The 21599-nt window shown below is 52.1% G+C and overlaps 1 protein-coding gene across 1 annotated transcript in view; it reads right to left on the reverse strand.

Annotated features, from left to right (window-relative positions):
• Nucleotides 1-2007: 2007 nt before the first annotated feature.
• Nucleotides 2008-21599, reverse strand: part of Nova2 (NOVA alternative splicing regulator 2) — a 36486-nt gene continuing 16894 nt past the window's right edge. The window contains 3 exon segments of the mRNA XM_021223172.2: nt 2008-3372; nt 3374-3421; nt 12869-13035. Of these exon segments, the coding sequence (XP_021078831.2) occupies nt 2338-3372; nt 3374-3421; nt 12869-13035 (1250 nt within the window). The 3' untranslated portion in view covers nt 2008-2337.

The raw sequence follows: 21599 nt of genomic DNA on the forward strand, positions 1-21599 counted from the left end.
AAATACTGTTAAGGTCATTTAAGAGGTGGAGGGAGCGATGGTCCTGCTGGGCCGCCCTCACCTGTAATCCCAACAGCCCCGAACTTTAGAAGATATGTACAAAGTGGTATCGAGAATTGTTTTGGCACTAAAATCTCCATCTGGGCTCAGTGTGGAGATTAGGGGTAGGGGGCAGCAGCGATGGGGGATGGGGTGTGTGGAGGAAATGGGGCCTGCCCTTCACTGGGGGGATGAGGACGTGGAAAAAGTCACCCCAGTGTCCAAGCTACAGCCTCCCATTCTGGTGGAAAGGCTAGTGGGGGAGGGGGAGTCAGTGCGAGGTACCTCGAAGGCTATTGCTTTCTAGGGATTTTCACATTTTGATTTGGGGGTGGCTCTCAAGCACAGGTAGGGGGCCTCCCAGGCTTCAGGGGTAGGCATTGTCTGGGTGGCTTCTCTCCTCCCCGCTCCTTTGTAGGGATAGAAATACGGAGGCCAGATATCCCCAAAGCCATGGAGCAGAGCAGGGTCTGGAAGACCTAGGAGGACCGATGGAGGAGGGACTGGGCATGGGGTGCCCCTCCCCCAGAGATGCTGATGATGGAGCCAGGGTTCTGAGGACCCTGCTTGGGGTTGGAGGAGTTGAAGGTCTTCTCCAACAGGGAGGGGGAGATGGGAGGGAACAGGCGGTCTCAGCGATCTTACTTAGCCTACAGGTTTTTCAGGCCCTGGCATCTCAGACGGTGGAGCTGACCAGAGCCACCATGCTAAAGTGAGCCACTCCCAAAACAGTCCTCAGGGAGGCGGCCTGGCTGGTCACGCTTTCTTCAGAATCCTCTAGCTCCCCTCACCCTAAGGCTGAGCACACTGAGCATGTCTGACCTATCTATCAGACACCGCTAACGTATACCAGGTCCTTGGAAGCCACCAAGCCAATGGAATTGATCAGACCGAGATACCCTACGCTTTGCAAGGCTCACTGAACTCTACACCAGATCACACTGGCCCGACGGAGCCACCATACATTTGGGTCATCCATCGATGAAATGAAGCCACATAAGACACAGGCATGCACACAAAAGGCAGGGATGGGGGGGGGCTTAAGCAATCATTGTCACTAACTTCATCTCCCAGTCTTGCCTGTGAAGGCAAGCTCATAGATGGTATGCGTGGATGGAGATGACCCTGGCAGTATTTCTTTTTAGAATTCTCCATGTTAGATCCAAGTCCCATCCTTCAGTCTCCCTAGGGATCCCCTTCCCCAGGTCCATCACCCACCAAAGGGGAGGATGGAGGCGGACCAAGGAACTGGCCACTGTCCAACACAGGAAGCGCATGCTCTATCCCGATGATGCCACAGGAAGTGACCTCGAGATTCCATGGGAAGTACATGCCCCTGCCCCTGGCGTCACGGAAGTGACTTTGAGGAAGGGTTTTTTTTTTTGTCGTGACCTCACGGGAAGTGATTTTCCTCTCACTAGTACAGGAAGCGACCTCTGAGGAAACATTTCCTATGACATCATAGGGAGTTCATGGAAGCACCCTAAAACACTCGGTTCAGTGACTTCGCGACAGGGACCTCGTTTCTCTAGGAAAAGCCATGCGAAGCCAGCAGCTGCTGCTCCACCTCTCACAACACGAGCATCCCACAGCCGGCATCATTTCCAGCAGGAACGGATCTGCTCTATGAAGAAAGTTACACATCCGCCCGAGGGAATACTGCAGGGGGTTAGTGGAGCTTAGGAACCGTGGGAGTTCTGGGGATCGGGGTGGCTATGTTCCAAACCCCTCATTTCAGCTCTGACTCCTGGGTAGCTACCTCTACTCGCATCGCTTTCCCAGGATCTGGAACTGCAATCAGAGAGGCAGGATGTTGTGTCTGGGGGAGGCACCTCATTCCAGAAGACCTGGAGGCTCCCTCCCCTCCTCCCATAAGTCAACAAAAATATTATAAAGGAGTGGGGTCCTTATCAAAAAGAAAAAAGAAAAAGTTAAAAAGGAAAAAAAAGGAGGGAAAGAAAGAGAAAATAACGCTTTGTTTTCTATTAAAATCAACAAAATGCAATATATACAGATATCACATAGACCTGGACCCTGGGAGAGGCGGGTCAGGCCCAGTCAAGCATAGGGAGGGAGGGAGGAGGGGTCAGATCAAGGCTGGGGAGGGGGCTCAAAAAGCCCCCTCCCCAGCCGTCACTCAATCCTGCCTATGACTACCAGAAGGGAGGGTGCAGCCAGGCCTACCCCAGCCCCGTCCCAAGCCAAGCAGGAGTCACACCAAGCTGAAGTCTGGCGGGAGTTGGGAGAGGAGGAGGAGGGAGGAGGAGCGGGAGGGGGTGGGGACGCACACCACAGGCCTCATCCCACCTTCTGTGGGTTTGAGGCCCTCACCCCCTGCTCGTAGGTGACCCGCTGGCTGATGAGGTATTGAGCGGCTTGCGTGGCCGCGGGGCTGCCCGTGATGGTGACCCGCCGGTTCCGCGTGCCGGGCAGGAACTCGCCCTTCTTGGAGATCTGGATGCGCGCACCCGTCAGCTCCTGGTACTCCACCAGCGTCTTGCCCCCTTTGCCCAGGATGGCCCCCACCAGGTTCTCGGGCACAGCGATCTCCACCAGCTCCTTGGCGCTCTCGGCCGCCAGCTTCTCGGCCGTCAGGAAGCCGCCGGCAGCCCCGGCCGCAGCCGCGGCGGCCACCAGGGGCGCGCCCCCAGCTCCAGCCGCGCCCCCCGCGCCCGCACCGAGGTAGCCGTTGGCGGCCGCGGCCAACGCGAAGGAGCCCAGCGCTCCGGGGGGCGGCGGCGGCGGCGGCGCTGCCCCCGCCCCCGGCCCCGCCCCGGCGTCGCCCGCGTAGGATGCCAGGAGGTTGGCGGCGGCGGCGGCGGCGGGGTTGGCGCCCGCGGCTACCGCGGCCAGGACTCCCGAGGCGGCGGCCGAGTTGAGGCCCAGGCTGAGCGAGTTGGTGTTATAGCCGTAGCTGGCCAGCGTGTTGAGCGCCGTGCTGATGGCCAGCAGGTCGGTGCCCGAGAAGGCGGGCAGCGCGGCGGGGAAGGCGCCCACGCCAGCCAACCCCGCAGGGCCAAGCAGACCCGAGGCGGCGGCGGCAGAGGCGGCGGCCGCGGCGGGCAGCACGTCCGCCGGGCTGGCGTAGGGCGAGCCGGTGGGGTTGGAGTTGGCCACGGGCCCCGCCACGTTGGCGTAGCTGATGTTGAGGCAGCTGCTGCTCTGCGGGTCTTCCTGTACCTTCTGCACGATGGCGCTCACGGCCTTGTGCACCTGCTCGGGCTCGCCGCTCACGGTCACCACGCGCTCCTGTAGGTTGATGCCCTCCGGCTTCTGCGACAGCTGCACCCAGGCGCCGGACTGTTCCATCACCGCCTTCACAGTCGCTCCCCCCCTTACCGATGATCAGTCCCGCCGTGCTGTTGGGCACGATGAGCTTGGCCTGCGTGGGGGAGAAAGAGACAGTGTCTGCGCCGGGGAGAACTGGGCGAGCAGCCTTCTCAAACCGGTTCTAGGTTTTTTGCTGTATCTTTCCTCCAGGGCTCATCATCAGGCCCACTGCGGTCCCCAGAGAAGCGCCAGGACAGCCCTAGTGGCTCCTAAAGGAAACTTTGGAAGCATCTGGGGCGGGGGGGTGGGTGGGTTTGTAGTGTTATATGCCTGTAATCCCAGCACTCCAGGGGTGGAGGCAGGGGTATGTCAAGTTTGAGGTCAGTCTGTGCGATATATACATAAGCAAGACCCCATCTCGGGAAAACAAGAAAAAAAATCCAAATCTTAGCAGTCCCTCAGCCACCCACGTCCCTAGGACCTCAAATGCCACTTCTTCCGTGGCAGCTAAAAGTTTATTAATGGCGTACCTGCCGGGAACCCATCTTGAGTCTGCTCCAAGCCTGCACCACCCGACCCAACTTCTCTCATTGTGTGCTCTGGCTCCTAGTCTGACCCCAAAGGCTTCAAATCTTACTCTACAGATTTCTCTCTTCCTCTTTCCCCCCCTTTTCTTCTCCCCTCCCCTCTGCTCCGAACTCTCCTCTCCCTTCTCTCAGCCCAGGCTGGCTTGAAACTCATGATCCTCCTGCCTCAGCCTCCTGAGCGATTTCCCCCTCAAACACTTATGTCAAAATCCACACCTCGAGATCCAGCCAGCACCTCAGAATGTGTTTGTGATCCGAGGCACGGTTTTGTTGTTAAAGATTGCAAGGCGTTGAGCATCTGTAGTTCCACCATACCCAGTATGCTGACACGAGGGTCATGAGTTCAAGAACAGCCTGGGCAACATGGTGAGTTCTGGGCTAGCCTGACCTACACTGTGAGACTTTAAAAACATCAACAACACCAAACAAACCCTCAAACCAAAAGAAGTCTGGGGCTCACTCTGTGACCGTAGATGCCTTGCTTTCTGGAGTCTGGGTATGAACTGTGATGACATCATCATCTCCTCCCCTGTGGTCCCACCTGAATATTTACATGTTAAAATTCACCTCATTGGCATCACATTGCCTTCGGTTTATTTCTCTTGTATTTAGTTTCTTCCCCATCTTTGTTTTGTTTTGAGACAGAGTCTTACTAATGCCTTCAGACTTGCTGTGTAGACCAGGCTGGCTTTGAATTCACAAGAGATCTGTCTGCTTCTGCCACTCCAGGGCTGGCGTGTCAATTACGGACAATATCCATCTCTTCTACAGTGTGTGTGTGTGTGTGTGTGTGTGTGTGTGTGTGTCAGAGGGCACTGACACCACTGTAGGCACCTTTTCTATGTGGGTCTCACTGCTAAAGAGCCAGTGCTTTGACCCACCAAGCCCTCTCCCTGGCCTGAAAGTTGCACAAGAACAGTAAAATGTGAGATGCGTCCATGTAACGGAATAGGATTTAGGGGTAAATACACACACACACACACACACACACACACACACACACACACACACACGAGCTGACACAGCACATGCTATAACTTGGATGTGCTTAGGAAACAAGCTAAGTGAAAGAGGCCAGACGTCAAAGGTCTCATGGCCTCATTTACGTGACTGTCTAGAATATGCAAATGCACATTGACGGAAATTGGTTACGGGGCTGGAGAGATCGCTCAGCCCTTAAGAGCACATGAGGTAGTTCACAACAGCCTATATGACTCCAGCTCCAAAGGACCCAACACAGGCACCTGCATCCTTGTGTACAGATTGCACACATAACCAGATAGACCTACATGTAATTACATAATAATAAAAGTGAAATATTTTTCACGACAGGGTCTCACTATGTAGCTCTGTTTGTCCTGGAACTCAGTCTGTATATTAGGCTGGACTCAAATTTGCAGATATCCACCTGTCCCTGTCTCTGGAGTGCTGGGATCAGAGGTGTGTGCCACCACCTTTTATAGACGTCATGCCCTGGCATTTATTTTATGCTTTTTTATTTTATTTTATTTTTATTCTTTTGAGACAGTGTTGGGGAAGTCCTATGTCAATAAGGCACTGCTGGCCAATAGGAATATAGATAGGTGGGACTAGAAGTCCAGGAGGACTCTGGGAAGGAGAAAAACAGAAGTCAAGATGTAACGCCATGGGGTAGGAAGCCCGGAACTATTCTCCGGTAAGAGAAATACTTGGATTAACAATTATGGGATAGGGCTGGAGAGATGGCTCAGAGGTTAAGAGCACTGACTGCTCTTCCAGAGGTCCTGAGTTCAATTCCCAGCAACCACATGATGGCTCACAACCATCTACAATTCAGTCTGGTGCCCTTTTCTGACATGTAGCCATAACACTGTATATGTAATAAATAAATAAATAAACAATTATGGGATAAATAATTAAGTCAGAGCTAGCCAGTAAGAAACAAGCAAGGCCAACAGCTTCATAATTAATATAGCCTCCTGTTTATTTGGGATTGATGCAGCTCTAGAACCAGGCTGGCGGGAAGGCTTATCTCAAGAAAAAGCTTCTCTTTACGAGACAGGGTCTCTGCATAGCTCTTGCTGGCCTGGAAGAGGGCACCATTATGCCCTCTCATAAAAATGAATCTTTATAAAAGATTTATTTTTATTTCATGTGTATGAGTGTTTTGCCTGCATGTATGCATGTGTAGGATCCTGTCTCCAGAAGCCAGTGAAGGACAGAAGATCCCAGGGAACTGGAGTTATAGGCACTTGTTAGATGCCAGGTGGGTGCTAAGAATCGAACCCAGGCTGGACATTGGTGGCGCACACCTTTGATCCCAGCATTCGGGAGGCAGAGGCATGTGGATCTCTGTGAGTTTGAGGACAGCCAGGACTACAGAGTGAGTTCCAGGACAGCCTCCAAAACAATACAGAGAAACCCTGTCTCGAAAAACAAAAACAAACAAACAAAAAGAATTGAACCCAGGTCCTCTAGAAGAGAGATGTGAGCTCTTAACAGCTGAGTCAACTCTCCAGCCCCAAGTACCTGAGTTTGAATCCCCAGCACCTATGTAAAAAGCCAGACATGGCTGTGCATTGCTGTAATTTCAGCACTGAGGTGTAGGGAGGGTAGACGGATAGACCACAAGAGCTTTCTGGAGAGTCATCCTGGCCAGGGAGCGTCTAGGTTTGGCAACAGACGCTCAGCAGTCTCTTGAGGCTGAGAACAATGGAGGAGGATGCCTGATTTTCTGCTGTGGTCTTAGCACGCTCCTCAACTCACATGAAACGTACAAAAATAGGTTAGTGGGAGCCAGAGACAGGAGACAGGGTTTGGGGTGACAGTTACAGGGATAGTAGAAATATTCTGGGATTGGATGGTGGCTCTGGCTAGTCACATATTCTTCTACTTGAAAATATCTCTACTTTACTATTTTATATGTACGGGTGTTTTGCTTTCATGTATGTACATGCACCACGCGTGTGCCCTGATGCCTGAATAGGCCGCAAGAAGGTATCAGATCCCCTGGGACTGGAGTTACAGATGGCTGTGAGCAGCCATGTGGGTGCTGGGAATCAAACCTGGGTCCTCTGCAAGAGTAGTCACTTCTCTTTTTTTTTTGTTGTTTTTTGTTTTTTGTTTTTCGAGACAGGGTTTCTCTGTGGTTTTGGAGGCTGTCCTGGAACTCGCTTGGTAGTCCAGGCTGGTCTCAAACTCACAGAGATCCGCCTGCCTCTGCCTCCCGAGTGCTGGGATTAAAGGCGTGCGCCACCAACGCCCGGCGAGTAGTCACTTCTCTTAAGTGCTCAGCCATCTTTCCAGCACCCTAGGTTTGTTTTGTTTTTAAGACATAGTTTCAAGTAGCCCAGGCTGGCCTGGAACTCACTATGTAGCTGAGGACGATTTGGGGTTTCTGATCCTCCTGCCTCTGCTTCCTGAGTTCTGGGACTGCAGGCTTTACATCAGCACGCCCTGTTTGGTTTTATATTCTATGACTGTGTTTCTACCAGTGTCCAGGACAGGAAAATCTGTAGATGCAGAGAGCAGATTAGTGGTGGCTTAGGGAGAAGGGAAGAGTCAGCCGGGGAGGGGACAGCCAAGGGGATCAAAGTTTCTTTGGAGGGTTGGTGAGAGGGCTCATTGGATAGGGGAGCTTGCTACCAAGCCTGAGGATCTGAGTTCGATCCCTGGGACCCACATGGTAGAGGGAGAATGGTTGTAAAACAAACATACTCTTTCGCCCAGTGAATGGGTAAATGAAGAAAAAGCATTTAACGGGTTTCTTTTGGAAGCTAGGTATGATGGCACATGACCGTAGCCCTAATGTTCAGGGACTTTAGTGGTTGGATCTTGAGTTCAAGGCCAGCCTGGGCTACATAGTGAAACCTCATCTCAAAACAAAACAAAGCCAAACTAAACAAAGACCAACAACAGCTTAACAAAATAGAACATAAAGATACTTTTAACTGGGCATGATGGCACACAACTCTAAAATCCCAGTACTCAGGAGGGACAGAAAATTGGATCTGCCTGAGTTCAAGGCCAGCCTGGCCTACACAGTGATACCCTGTCTTAAAAAAAAAGACTTATTTGGGAGGCGAGAAAGTATTCTAAAATTAGCTGTGTGGTGAATACACATCTCTGTACATTACTAAAATCTGAGCTGCACACTTCCCTGTTTTGCCTGGTAGTGGGCATTCAACCTAGGGTTTCACACGGGCTAGGCAGGAGCTCTATCACCGAACTACGTTCCCAGCTTTCCTTCTTAATGTTTTGAGATGGAGTCTCCCTCAATTGTCCAGCCTAACCTCGAACACACTATGTAGCCAGCCCTGGCTAACTCCATACTTGAGTAAATTGTTAGTACGTAAACTTTTGTCTTGATGTTTCCTGGTTAGGCTTTTTTTTTTTTTTTTTTTTTTTTTTTGCCAACTTGACAGATGCTGGAGTCATCAGTTGAAAAAAATGCCTCTGACAGATTGGCAAGCCTGTGGGACGTCTTTTGACTAATGATTGATGTGGGAAGGCCCAGCCCACTGTGGGCGGTGCTACCCTTGGGCGGGGTTAAGCAAGCCTCAGGGAGCGAGCCAGTAAGCTGAGTTCCTCCTCCGTGGTTTCTGCTTTAATTCCTCCAGCCAAATTAGTGCCTGGGCTTCCTCTGCTGGCGGACTGTAACCTGCATGCCAAATAAACCATTCCTTCCCCAGACTGTTTTTGGGCAATGTTTTAATATATTTTAACCCTTTACAAGGTTTTTTGTCTGTGTGTCACAGTTTGCGGGCAATGATCACAGGGGCAATTTGCAGGAATCTCATGATCATTGTAGGGTCAGACTTGGCGGTGAGAGCCTTTACTGTCTGAGCTACATTGCCGACCCGAACTGGCTAAATCTAACACATGTTGTACAGCTACCGTGCATCTGCATTTCAGAAGACTAGAAAGGAAAGATTTTCAGCATTTTCACTGTGAAGAAAAGGAAGTCAGGTGTAGTAGCCTATACCTGCAATCCTAGCACTCAGGGAGATGAGGCAGGAGGATAACCCAGAGTTCCAGGCTAGCCTGGTCTACATAGTGAGTTACAGGCCAGTCTAAGATACAGAGCACGACTCCACCTCAAGACAAAAGCAGAAATGAGAAGAACAACAGCAAACCCATACGAAACCGCAAGAAGAAAAAAATCCCACGAAGATGGCAGCTGCCTTCAGGACAGGGTGTGAACTTTAGTGCCACAGACTTCGACATCTGTAGTGCAGACTCACAGAGTCTCGAAACACAACCTCGAAGAGGCAAAAGCTGGGGCAGTGAGGTGACCCAACAGAAAGGGAGAGAGAGAGAGAGAGAGAGAGAGAGAGAGAGAGAGAGAGAGAGAGAGAGAGAACACACTAATACCCCCAAATTGTGGCCATGGTGTGGACATAAGCACACACAATAAGCATGAAAAAAATTAAAAGGGAGCCGGGTGTTGGTGGCGCACGCCTTTAATCCCAGCACTCGGATCTCTATGAGTTCGAGGCTGGGCTGGTCCGACAGCCTCCAAAACAATACAGAGAAACCCTGTTTCATAAAACCAAAATAAATAAATAAATAAAAATAAAGGGAGAGGTACCAAAAGGAAAATAAAAAAAGGTACCAAACTCAGAATAACAATCTATGCTCAGAAATTTTATTCTTATTTTTTAATTTCAGAGGCAGGGGTCTTACTCCTTGAGATCCTCCTGCCTCACCTGCCTCAGCGTCCCAGGTGCTGGGATTACAGGTACATACCCGAGGTGCCTAGAATCTTGGAGTCACAGAGCAGAACCCTGCAGCAGGAGGAAGTCCTGTTATCTGCCTCTGGGATTTACAAGCACATGGAAAATTCCAAACAGAGCTACCAAGAACAGACAGCCTGGCAGTGGCAGCCAGCACTTGCCAGGGATTTTCTTAAGTCTTTGTATGGCGGCTGAGCACCGTGCCTTACGCCTGTAACGAAGCACTCTCAAAGCTAAGACAGGAGGGGATCCGCCCTGAGTTTGAGGCCACCTTGAGCTACATAGGAGATTCCAGGACAGCCTGGGCTACAGAGCCAGACCTTGTGTCAAAATAAAAGTATTAACAAAAAAAATAATAAACTAAGAACGGGATCAACCTTTGAAAGCCAGCAGTTTCCGGAGAATCATGGCTTCTTCTGAGATGTCTGCAAGGTGTGGAAATGGTTTGTGCTCCCCAAGGAGAATTGGGGGAGAGGGAGAGTCTGATGATGTGTTTTCTTGTCCCTGTTAAGATGATTTGCCTTTCGAAGGGACACAGCCCTTAATGCTTTTTAGTACCTTCCTGAATCTTGAGAACATTTAAATGTACAGCCCCTGCATGGATGTAGCTGCTGTACTGTAACAAAAGAGAAAATGAGGCCTGCAGACAGGATGGCAAACACGCCTAACACGCCAGTCCAAAGTAGAAAGAGGTGGATGGGGACCCTGATGAAGGTAAGTCCTGTAACGGGGGCCAAGGAGGATGTTCCGTGGGCTAAAGTATTTGCTTCCCTAGGCCAGACTGCTTGAGTGCCATCCTTGGAACCCACTCGGTGGAAGGAGAAAACCAACTCCCCCAAATTGCCCTCGGGCACCGCCCCCCCATATACAAATGCTAAATGGGAGGAAACACTGTAACAGGATTGAGGCTGTCGATCAACGGGCAGCTTTTGTGTTTAGCATGCTCAAAGCTCTGTGCTGAATTTCTAGCATCGTACAGACAGGATATGGGGGTGCACATCTGTAACTCCAACACTCAGGAGGTGGGTGGTGGTAGTGTTGACTACTTAGTGAATCTGAGGTCAACTTTAATTTCCAAAAATTGCTCTATGTCCGAAAAAGAAAATAAAAAGGTTTCTGAGATGACTCAGTGGATTAGAACACCAAAGATGGAGTTTGAATACCCAGCACCTTTGTAAAAGCCAGGCGGGTGTGGGGGCTGTGCATGGTCACAGCACTCAGCATCCTCAGAACCAGCTGGCTAGTCAGACTGGCAGATTCAGCAACAGACCCCCTCCCTCCACAATAAAGTGTAGAAAGACCCAGGAAGACACTTGACGTAACTTTGGACACCCCCATGCATATGCACATGTGTGTGTGCACCTGTACGCATGCAAACACCAAACACTCGTACACACAAGCACATCTCACACACGGGCCGACAAGAAAAAGGGAATGAAAGCCACATAAGGCGCTCACGACTGTCACCCTAGCACATGGAAGCCTGAGGCAAGTGGATCACTGTGAGTTCGAGGCCAGTGTTGGCTACAGTATGGGGCCTGTCTCAAAACAGAATCCAGAACAGCTACCATTTTGTTTTTGAACAGGGAGGGGATGGGGGGGCGGGAGAAGAGTCTTGCTATGTAGCCCAGGATAGCCTGAAACTTTCTCCATCTTCCTGCCTCTACCACCTCAATGCCACCATAACCAGTGCATTTTGTTAGAACCGTCTATGCACTAGGCATCTGCACGCTAAATGCTCTTCACACACCAATGTGCTAGCGGCCATTCACAAATCTGTACCATAATAAACCTCATTTTACAGATGAGGAAAACCAGGCAAGGGGTAATCACAAGCTTGTCATCTGCTCAGGGTCACAGAAGTAGTAGGGAAAGACATAGGCTTCAACTCAAATGTGACTCCACAGCCTGGGCCTCCTGCCATGAGCGCTCTCAGCTTTTGAAGCCTTGGAATGGTAGGATAAAGGATAGCTCCCGGTTCTGAAACCTTCTGCCTGCCCTGTGTGGGTGTAAGGCCTAAATGGCCCTGACCCCATTTCCCACGTAACATCCACAGACACTCGATGAATCCCTACTCCCTTGCGACCACCACCAAAGCGGAGGGAAGGGGACATGCCCTGTCTCTCTAAGCTGCGTGGAACGCACGCCCTGCCGGGCATGAATGCATTTTGGAGAGACCAGGCTGGGCGCTGGGAGCCGGGTCTCTTCAGCACCAAGGACAGCAGCTGCCCGCGCGAAGCCTCCAGCCCGCAACTTTTTTTTTTTTTGGTGGGTAGCTGTTACCAGGATCATGTTCCTCCAGGGTTCTCCGCCCACTGTGTTCCCAGAATTTAGGAGAATTCGAGTTTATGGTCTCCTCAATGCCAGGGCTGAAGAATCCCATCATCTTAAAACCGAGCCTTTGCTTTCTAGATGGACTTTAAAGAGCGCCCTGCTAGCCGTCGCAAGGACATTTCTCCTTTGCGTCAAGAGCTCATGGATACGGGAGTGGGGAGAAAACCCGGGACGCCTGTAACCATCCCTGCGTTCCTCTTCTCGCCCCCAGCCCCGCACTGAGTCAGGACCTCAAAAACAAACAGACAAAAAAAAAACCCCTAAAACAAAACACAACCAAAAAACCCCCAAGACCGCAAATCAGGGACTTTGCTAAGAGCCCACCTGTCCCAGGCGCAACATCGCCATGACAACCCGAGAGGCTCGGGAAGCCATTGGTCCGCTCTCTGCCACACCCACCCCCTTACACCACCGCTTCCTGGTAACTAAGACAACCGAGAGGCTGCCTTCTCCTCTCCATCCTTTCTGGAAGGGGGGTTGGGTAGGATGGGGACCGGCTCCTCTCTTTCGCTAAGCAAAAGCACCATATCCGCCATAATGGGTACCAGGGAGGAGGGACATAGATAGAGAGGCTGTTTCTAAAATCCTGGAGGGGTTGGGGCTGTCACTGAAGTCACTTCCGGCGAACACAGGAAGTAGGAGGCAGGTTGCTTCCAGAGACCCGGGTGGCCAGGCAAGGCGTTGGAGTGTCTCAGGAAGAAGGATGGATGAATGGGAGTGTCGGTCCTGGTCTGCAGTCCCTGGGAGTCCAGCCCACTCCCAGCAGTACCGAGCCCTTCCTAGACCATGAGAGCTGACTTAAGCGTGTCAATCAATCTCTGGCAGGCAGGCATCTGACCAACGTATCGCGTCCCTAACGGAGCCCACTGGGCAGGCAGGCGCTTCGCCAGCCTTACGGAAACCCACTGTCACTTCCCAGCTGACCTGCTTGGCTCTGTCGGGGTTCATCGTGGTTTGGGGTTGAAGAATGTTGACGACCTCGGGCTTGGTCATCGCTTGAGGGATTTCTCGGACCTTCTCTGCAATAAAGCTGTGCACGGCATTCAAGGCCTCTGCCGTGCCCTGTACTAGGCACACCCGTTCTGTAGTTCCTGTTAAGCAAGGGACAGAGGAGGGCACACACATCAGACGGCAATGGACACATTCCTGCCACACCGAACCCAAGGCCTGGGGAGTGAGTCTGGACCAGCTGATGTGGGATGGCCGGCCTACGGTGGGGAGCTAGCTCAGAGAATGAATGGAATCCCTGTTTTATAATCTGTACTTTATCTCCCTCCCCTAAAACAACCCCGGGGGGGAATGGAAGAATGATGCTTAAGTGCCCACAGCAGCTCTGGGCACGGGAGGTAGGGCTCAGCTGCCTCTTCCCAATTCTTGTGGGCTCCCCCTGGTTGCCGTGGCAACCATTCACTCGCCACTCAACCCCCCTCCCCGCCCCTTCCAGAAACGGAGAGCTCAGGCCCGAAACGGTTGCCACAGTAACTGGAACCCCCTTATCGGTCTGGCTGGCCCGGTCCTTAGCCCACCCCCAGGGGGATGAGGGATGAGGCTTGGTTGCCATGGCAACCGCTGAAAGCCTACAGCGCCTGGCCTCTGGGCTTTTGGAGAGGATGGGGAAGAAGGTGGGGGGATGGGGGAGGCAGAAGAGAGGCCAGAGTGCAGCCTAGACCCACCAGATGGAGGTCTGGGGGGTGGGGGGAGGGCAGGGGTGTGGCTAGGGGAGGGGTCGGTGAGGTCAAAGGCAACTCTTAAGAGAATGGGGACCCAGAGACTAGGAATAGAGGGAGGGGTAGCCAGATTGCCTTTTTGGAGATCCTCAATGTACTGACTGCAGGTCTGACCTGGCATTCTCTGGTTATGTTTTGGGGAAGGTGATGCTGAAATGTTTGCATGGGGGAGAAAGGCTCCGGGCGACATTACGATCTATGTGTGTGTACCTGTGAGTCTGCCTGTGGGGAGCTATGCATCTGTGTACCTGGGCAGGGTTGGAAAGATGTGTGCCTAAGCAAAAGACCAGAAGAGACTGCAATAGAAACATACTGTGTGCTGAGGGCATGGTTTAGCAGTAGAAGACCTGTCTGGAATCCCCCAGTGAGGGGCTGGGGGTGTGGCTCAGCGGTAGAGCCCCTGCCTAGGATCCCCCAATGGGGGGGGGTTATGGTTGTAACTCAGCCAGGTACTTGCCTAGTATGAACAAGGTCCTTGATGAAATCCCCAGCAACACACACACACACACACACACACACACACACACACACACACACACACACAATAGGTAATATAACGTAACGACTGGAGTAACAAGGTTTGGAGCCAGAAGACTTTAGCATGTAAGCAACAGAGGCTGTGCAGTGATGGAACCCTGTCCATTGGCAGGGTGCGCCTGCCTGCTCTGTGGGAACAAGACAAAAGGATCGTGCCCACCTCTAGGAGTTCCCAAGCTGTCTGGGTGATGGGCATGTGGCATGAAAACATTTGTGTACACACACACACACTCACACACACACACACACACACACACACCAGCCTTTTATTGGCTATGCTGATATGAGGACACAGGCAGACTTAAGTGACTGTGTGAGGCTGTTTGGATGGCAGGTGCTGTCCTGGAGTACACGCACGTTTCCCAGAGTGTGCATCGCACAGAGAGACAAAGAACCCTCAACTGTGCCTGACCTGTGTAAGGCTATGAGTGTGTTGTTGTGCCTGGGCCTCTCGAATGCGATGTGTGAATGTCTCTGTCCCCAGGAGGGACTCAGCTTGGACAGTCAGCTCCCTGGGTCTGTAAGAGGTTTTTGAACGTGTGCCAGGCCCTGTGCCTGTGTGTCTGGGACACTTAGTGCTGAGTGTCATTGTCTGCGGAGCACTTCAGTGTGCTCGGGGTCCAGGCCTGACCTGTCCCTTGCCATCTCCCAGCCTGGCCCTTCCACCCCACCGTGTGTATGGGGGGGTCCCTCTCTGTTGGCCAGTCGTGATGCTGGAAACCCCTACTCTTGCTCTTGGCAACATGGTTCTCCCTTTTAAGTCCCCCTCCACCCAAGAACAATAGCTTCTGCGGGCCAAGGGTGAGTCAGCTGCCTCTGCCTGAGTGTAAATAGGAAAGGGTGTGGGCTGGGCCAGGGATGAAGGTGGGGATGGGGGTGGGGAGGGAGGGAAACCCCAGGGATAGTGTGGGAGCCGTGGCCAGGGTCACCATCTCTGTCGGGCTCCCTTCCAGCTCAGGTGCACCCACTCCGTGTAGCTTTTACCCCGGGGTCCACAGGAGTTTGGTAAGGGGGACCCTGCTGAGTCCTGAGAAAAGTGTCCTATAACAACAGCTGGTGGTTACATAAAACTCAGTGCCAGGCACTGTTCTGGGGACTTGCTGTTTGTTTGCTGGGCACACGAGGCAGGCCATGTCTCGGTTGCCTTGATGTCCTGCTAAGGACACTGAGGGGACTCTGGCCTCGTCCCAGATCACCCAGGCAGCGCTCTCTCTCTCTCTCTCTCTCTCTCTCTCTCTCTCTCTCTCTCTCTCTCTCTCTCTCTCTCTCTCTCTCTCTCTGTCTGTCTCTCTCCCTGTCTGTCTCTGTGTCTCTGTCTCTCTGTCTTCCGTCTCTCCCCCTCTCTCCATGTCTCTGTTTCTATCTTTCTCTCTCTCCCCCTGTTTTTATCTCTCTGTCTGTCTCTGTCTCCCTCCCTCCCTCTCTCTGTCTCCCTCTCTCTCCCGTCTCTGACTCCCTGTCTCTCTGTCTCTCTCTCTCTCTCTCCCTGTCTCTGTCACTATCTCTCTGTCCCTGTCTGTCTGTCTCTGTGGGTTCGGGGAACACCCTCAGGTGTTGGCCTGCATTTCCCTTTACTTGAGACAGGGTGTCTTGCTTCCCCACTACATATGTAGTAGGCCAGGCTGAGTCTCCCACAAGCACTTGGAGATTCTCCTGTCTCTGCCTCCCATGTAGCAGTAGAAGCATTGAGATGACACACATACCCTACTTCCCCCTACCTTCTTTCCATGGGCCTGGGATTTGAACTCAGGTACCCATATTTGCACGGCCTAGGATTTGAACTCAGGTACCCATATTTGCATGGCCTAGGATTTGAACTCAGGTACCCATATTTGCATGGCCTAGGATTTGAACTCAGGTACCCATATTTGCATGGCCTGGGATTTGAACTCAGGTACCCGTATTTGCACGGCCTAGGATTTGAACTCAGGTACCCATATTTGCACGGCCTAGGATTTGAACTCAGGTACCCATATTTGCATGGCCTGGGATTTGAACTCAGGTACCCGTATTTGCACGGCCTAGGATTTGAACTCAGGTACCCATATTTGCACGGCCTAGGATTTGAACTCAGGTACCCATATTTGCACGGCCTAGGATTTGAACTCAGGTACCCATATTTGCATGGCCTGGGACTTGAACTCAGGTACCCATATTTGCATGGCCTGGGATTTGAACTCAGGTACCCATATTTGCATGGCCTGGGACTTGAACTCAGGTACCCATATTTGCATGGCCTGGGACTTGAACTCAGGTACCCATATTTGCACGGCCTAGGATTTGAACTCAGGTACCCGTATTTGCATGGCCTAGGATTTGAACTCAGGTACCCATATTTGCACGGCCTGGGATTTGAACTCAGGTACCCATATTTGCATGGCCTAGGACTTGAACTCAGGTACCCATATTTGCACGGCCTAGGATTTGAACTCAGGTACCCATATTTGCACGGCCTGGGATTTGAACTCAGGTACCCATATTTGCACGGCCTAGGATTTGAACTCAGGTACCCATATTTGCATGGCCAGTACTTTACCAGCTCAGCTTCCCCCTGGGCCCGTCATCAGGCATTTTGAACAGTTATCTGCCTTCAAAGTTCAGAATTTTTTTTTCAGCTTTAAGGCAATGCCTTTCTCTGTAGCCCAGATTGGCCTTAAACCTGCCATCCTCCTGCCTCAGTTTACTAAGTACTGAGGCGACACACATAAGCCACTGTACCTAGTGTAGGCTCTGCTATAAACTTGGGATTCTTTGGATTGTCTTCCAACCTCCCACATGCTGGGATTACAGATGTGCACCACCATGCCTGGCGTGTGTGTGTGTGTGTGTGTGTGTGTGTGTGTGTGTGTGTGTACTAGAAGAGAGTGCCATATCCCCTGCAAGTGGAGTTACAGGTAGGTGTTGGGGAGCTGCCTGATGTGGGTGTTGGGTCCTCTGGAAGAGCAGCAGGTGTGTGTAACAGCTGAGCCATCACTCCAGCCCTGAAGCATTGCTGTTAACGACGTATTTATTTTCCTTTCATGTGTACGAGTGGTTGTGAAGTGCTCACGGAGTCCAGAAGGGGGTGGCAGATCCCCGAGAATTGGAGTTACAGACGGCTGTGAGCCGCCATGTGGGGTGGTGGGATCTGAACCTGGGTCCCTGGAAAGGCAGCTGGCGCTGTTAACCACTCAGCCATCTGTCCAGCCCGGAAGCTTTGCTTTAATGATTAGGAAGAGCATGAACGATATCATTTAGTAGACGCTTCAGATTTAACACTTTGGGGCTGGGGATGTGACTCAGCAATAGAGGACCTGCCTGGCAACCCTGAAGTCCCTGGGTTCAATTCTTGGCACTATTAAAAAAGTAAAAAGAAAAAGACTTTATCATTGTGCATTTATAGCCTAGCGGTGGTGACACACACCTTTGTCTATAATCCCAGCACTCGGGAGGCTGAGGCAGGCGGATCTCTGTGAGTTTGAGGCCAGCCTGGTCTACATCGAGGGTGCCAGGACAGTCAGGGCTACAGAGGGAAACCCTGTCTCAACCCCCTCTCGCCAGATTTTACACTTTGGTGCTGCTCTGTAATAAACCAATAACTATTATGAAGGTCACCACTTGTGTAATTATGCTTTGCTCGAGGGAGTCAGGCTCAGAGCTTCTTACAGCTGCCCGACTGGGAAGGTGTTTTAGCTTGACGAGGAAACTGAGTCAGGAGCCTTTGAGGCCTTGGGTCAGTATTTATTGCCTCCTGGTTCTCTACTTCATCAAGAAAGATCCAGAAGGATTGGACCTGAACTACTTGTGGGCTCCAGTACCAAGACAAGGTACCCCTTGTAGGTTCTATCTGTTCTCTTTGGGGTTAAAGACTGTGAAGCAGAGAAGTGTGTGTGTATGTGTGTGTGTGTGTGTGTGAAAACTTTAGTCCCACACTGGCTTTTTGGGTTTTGTTACTGGGGATTGAGAAAGCCCCTGGAGGACCTTGCATCTATATGTAGGCAAGTGATACAGGTCCCAGGCTCCTTACTGGGGGATTCTAGGCAGATTCTTTACCACTGAGTCATGCCCCAGCCCTCTTGCTTAAAACTCTGACACAGAGCCTTGATAAGTTACCAGGGCTGGCCTTGAACCTGTGATCCTCCTGTTCCACCCTTCTGAGTATTTGGGAGGACCAACCCATGCCATCATCCCTGGCCTAATCTTACACCATCACGCTCTTTTCTCTGCTGTCATTTCTTACCTGTTTCCTACACTTCAGCTGATGTGGAGTAAAGAGGAGGTCTAAGATATTTATTGAATATTTTTTTTTTACGAGACAGGGTTTCTCTGTATTGTTTTGGAGGCTGTCGGTCCAGCCTGGCCTAGAACTCACAGAGATCCGCCTGCCTCTGCCTCCCGAGTGCTGGGATTAAAGGCGTGTGCCACCAACGCCCGGCTAGAATATGTAAGTTACTTACAGGGACATAGGAGCTCTGGGAACGTGGCAGGCTTCCAAGAGGGAGGGCTTTTTGCTTTTCCTTTTCTTTTATATCATCACCTGTCCCCCGTACCCCTGTCCACTCCCCTTTGGGGTGTGGATGGTATTGTGGTCTCACCCCTCACCTTAAAGCAAACCACCTCCCAGGATTTGTTGTGTGGCTCGTGTGGGGTTCCTTCTGTACCCCTCTCTAGCTCATCTGAAGTCACCGTTGTAGCCTACTCTGCTGGGTAGCCCTAGGTAGCCCCTCATGTCTGGGTTAAACACTCTGTCTCAGCACCAAGAGCCCCTCATGTCTGGGTCAAACACTCTGTCTCAGCACCAAGCTCTCTCTGCCCTTCCTAACCTAACCCTGGTCATTCTGGGTCATCATCAGGGAGGGCACCATCTCCCTGGCTGGAGGTCCAAGAGAACAAGGTTAGCCTTCTCTTATGGTTGTGTCCACGCGTCTGGTCAACCTGGGACACGGAGGAGGAGGAGGATGCGTGTTGAATGGCTAAATGAAAGGCTGCCAGCCAGGAGGCCAAGAAAATGCACCCCCAGACTCACGCAGAAATAATAGTTCCTTTTTCCGGGTTCCTAAGGGTAGAAGCAGGGTGGGGTTAGGAGGAGCCACACCCCGCATCACTGACTGAGGAGCCAGCCTTGCTGTAAGTCCTGGACAGTTGCGGGCAGGAGTTGGCTGTCTGTCTATGGGATGGGGCCAGACATGGCTGACACCAGTTTGCTCATGGACAAAGTATGTGGTATGGGAGTGTCAAGGACGGTCGCATCTTTTGGGGGTGCCTCAGCAGCCTGGCCCTGAGGTGAAGCACTGCGTTGGAGGAGGGAATGTCACCACCTCAGAGCACAGAATGTGATGCAGAGGCCAGGAGCCAAGTGTCCTCAGACAGACGTCCCGGGCACCAAGGTCTCACCCACATGGTGTGGGTTAGAAGGGGGAAGAGGAAAGTGGGCCACGATGGCGGAAGGAAGGAGGCGGGGCGCCTGGGCCACTAGATTTTTCTCTAAACTCTTGGTTAAAGCAGCTTAGTGAGATGGCAGGCAGGGAGGGAAGGGAGGAGGGCGGGGAGGGGAAAAGAGAGAAGGGGAGGGAGGGAGAGAAGAAGAGGGGGGAGGGGATGAAAGGGAGGGAGGGAGGGAGAGATGGAAGATGGAGGAAAGGGAAGGAGAACGGAGGGAGGGAGAGATGGAGGATAGGAGGAGAGGAGAAGAGAGGGGAGAGAGAAAGGGAGGAGGGGAAAGCTTGAAAATGAGAGAGTAAGGGAGGACGGGGAAAGGAGAGAGGAAGAGAACTAGGGAGAGGGAAGACTGAAGAGGGGGAAGGAGGGAGGGAGGGAGAGAGAGGGAGGAGGGAGAGGGGGAAGCAGAGAGAGAAAGAGAAGGATAGATACAGAGAGAGACAGAGATACAGAGAGAGACAGAGATACAGAGAGAGACAGAGAGACAGAGAGAGAGACAGAGAGAGACAGAGAGACAGAGAGAGGCAGAGAGACAGAGAGAGACAGAGATACAGAGAGAGACAGAGAGAGAGAGACAGAGATACAGAGAGAGACAGAGAGACAGAGAGAGACAGAGATACAGAGAGAGACAGAGAGAGATCCAGACTCTGTGCTACATCTCTGGTGCCTGACCTAAAAAGATACAAGAGGATTACGGATGAACTAGAACCAGCAGTATGCTAGTACAATTCTGGGACCTTCCCGGGATTCCTAGAGGCCAACGCTCAGGCTCTGTTTTTAGGAGGGGACAATGGACAGTAAAGACCTTGCAGGGTCTTAGAGAGGGTCGAGGGTTTGGACAGGAGATGTAGCTCAGTGACAGGGGAAGCCCTGGGCTTGAACCCGGGCACTGCACGGGTCTCACACAATGGCAGTGGAGCCGGTAATCCTAGCACACTGGGTGTGGGAGCAGGAGGACCAGGGCTCCAGGGTCATCCTTGGCTACATATGAGGCCAACCTGTGCTTCATAAGATCTTCCTCGTCAAAAACAAAACAAAGCAGCATGTTGGAGAGAGACCAAGATGGAGTCCAAGGCGAGGCAGGGGACAAGCTGGACTGAAACCAGTGAAGGAAAGAACAGCCATGGGAAGCTGAGACAGAGACCTAAAAGGAGGCAGAGCCAAGTGAACAGATGCAGAAGCCAAGGAGGAGCGACCCCACGAAGGGTCGCTGTTAAGCTGGGTCAAATGAAGTTCCGAGGCGGGGCGGGGTGGGTGGTGAGACATTTGGAAAGGAAACAGAGGGGGGTGGGGGGACAGAAAGGGATGGTAGACAGGACAGACAGATGGACCAGAGAAGAGCTTCAGAGGACAGGAGATGGGAGATACCCAGACAGATCCCTAGAGACAAGAGCAGAGAGAGGGAGAGGGGAGGGGCAGAAACAGCTGTGTGCAAAGCATCAGGCAGGGCACCACGGTGCCTGTCTGGGATCCTAGCACTGGGAGGCAGGGGAATGGCTGGAAGCTACAGGCCAGAATGGACTACAGAGGGAGATCGTCTCTGTTTCAAAATGCCCCAAGAAAACAAACTGGCTATGGGGCACACATCTGTAATCCTAGGACTTGGGAGGTGCCGGCAGGATGATGAGTTCAAGGTCACTCTCTGGTTCCATAAGGAAGTTCCAGGCCAACCTGGGCTACATGAAAAGTCATCTCAATGAAAAAAAAAAAAAAAAAAACGTGCTCCCTCTCCAAAGCAACTCAGAGGAGAGAAAACTGGATGCAAGAAAGGGTAACGAGTCTAAATGGACAGAGGGGTGTGAGCAATTCTAATGGCTGCCCCCAACCAGCCCTGACACCTGCCACCCTCCCCACCCTGGCTGCTCCAACTGACCCACCGGGCAGAGGCAGCAGGTGTGTGGGAAGGGACACCACTGTCTGGTGTAATGTAAATGAGGTCATGAATATGCAGCAGCTCATTGTCTGGCCCTGCC

The sequence above is a fragment of the Mesocricetus auratus genome, unplaced genomic scaffold (assembly GCF_017639785.1).
Source record: "Mesocricetus auratus isolate SY011 unplaced genomic scaffold, BCM_Maur_2.0 Super-Scaffold_100038, whole genome shotgun sequence".
Taxonomy (NCBI): domain Eukaryota; kingdom Metazoa; phylum Chordata; class Mammalia; order Rodentia; family Cricetidae; genus Mesocricetus; species Mesocricetus auratus.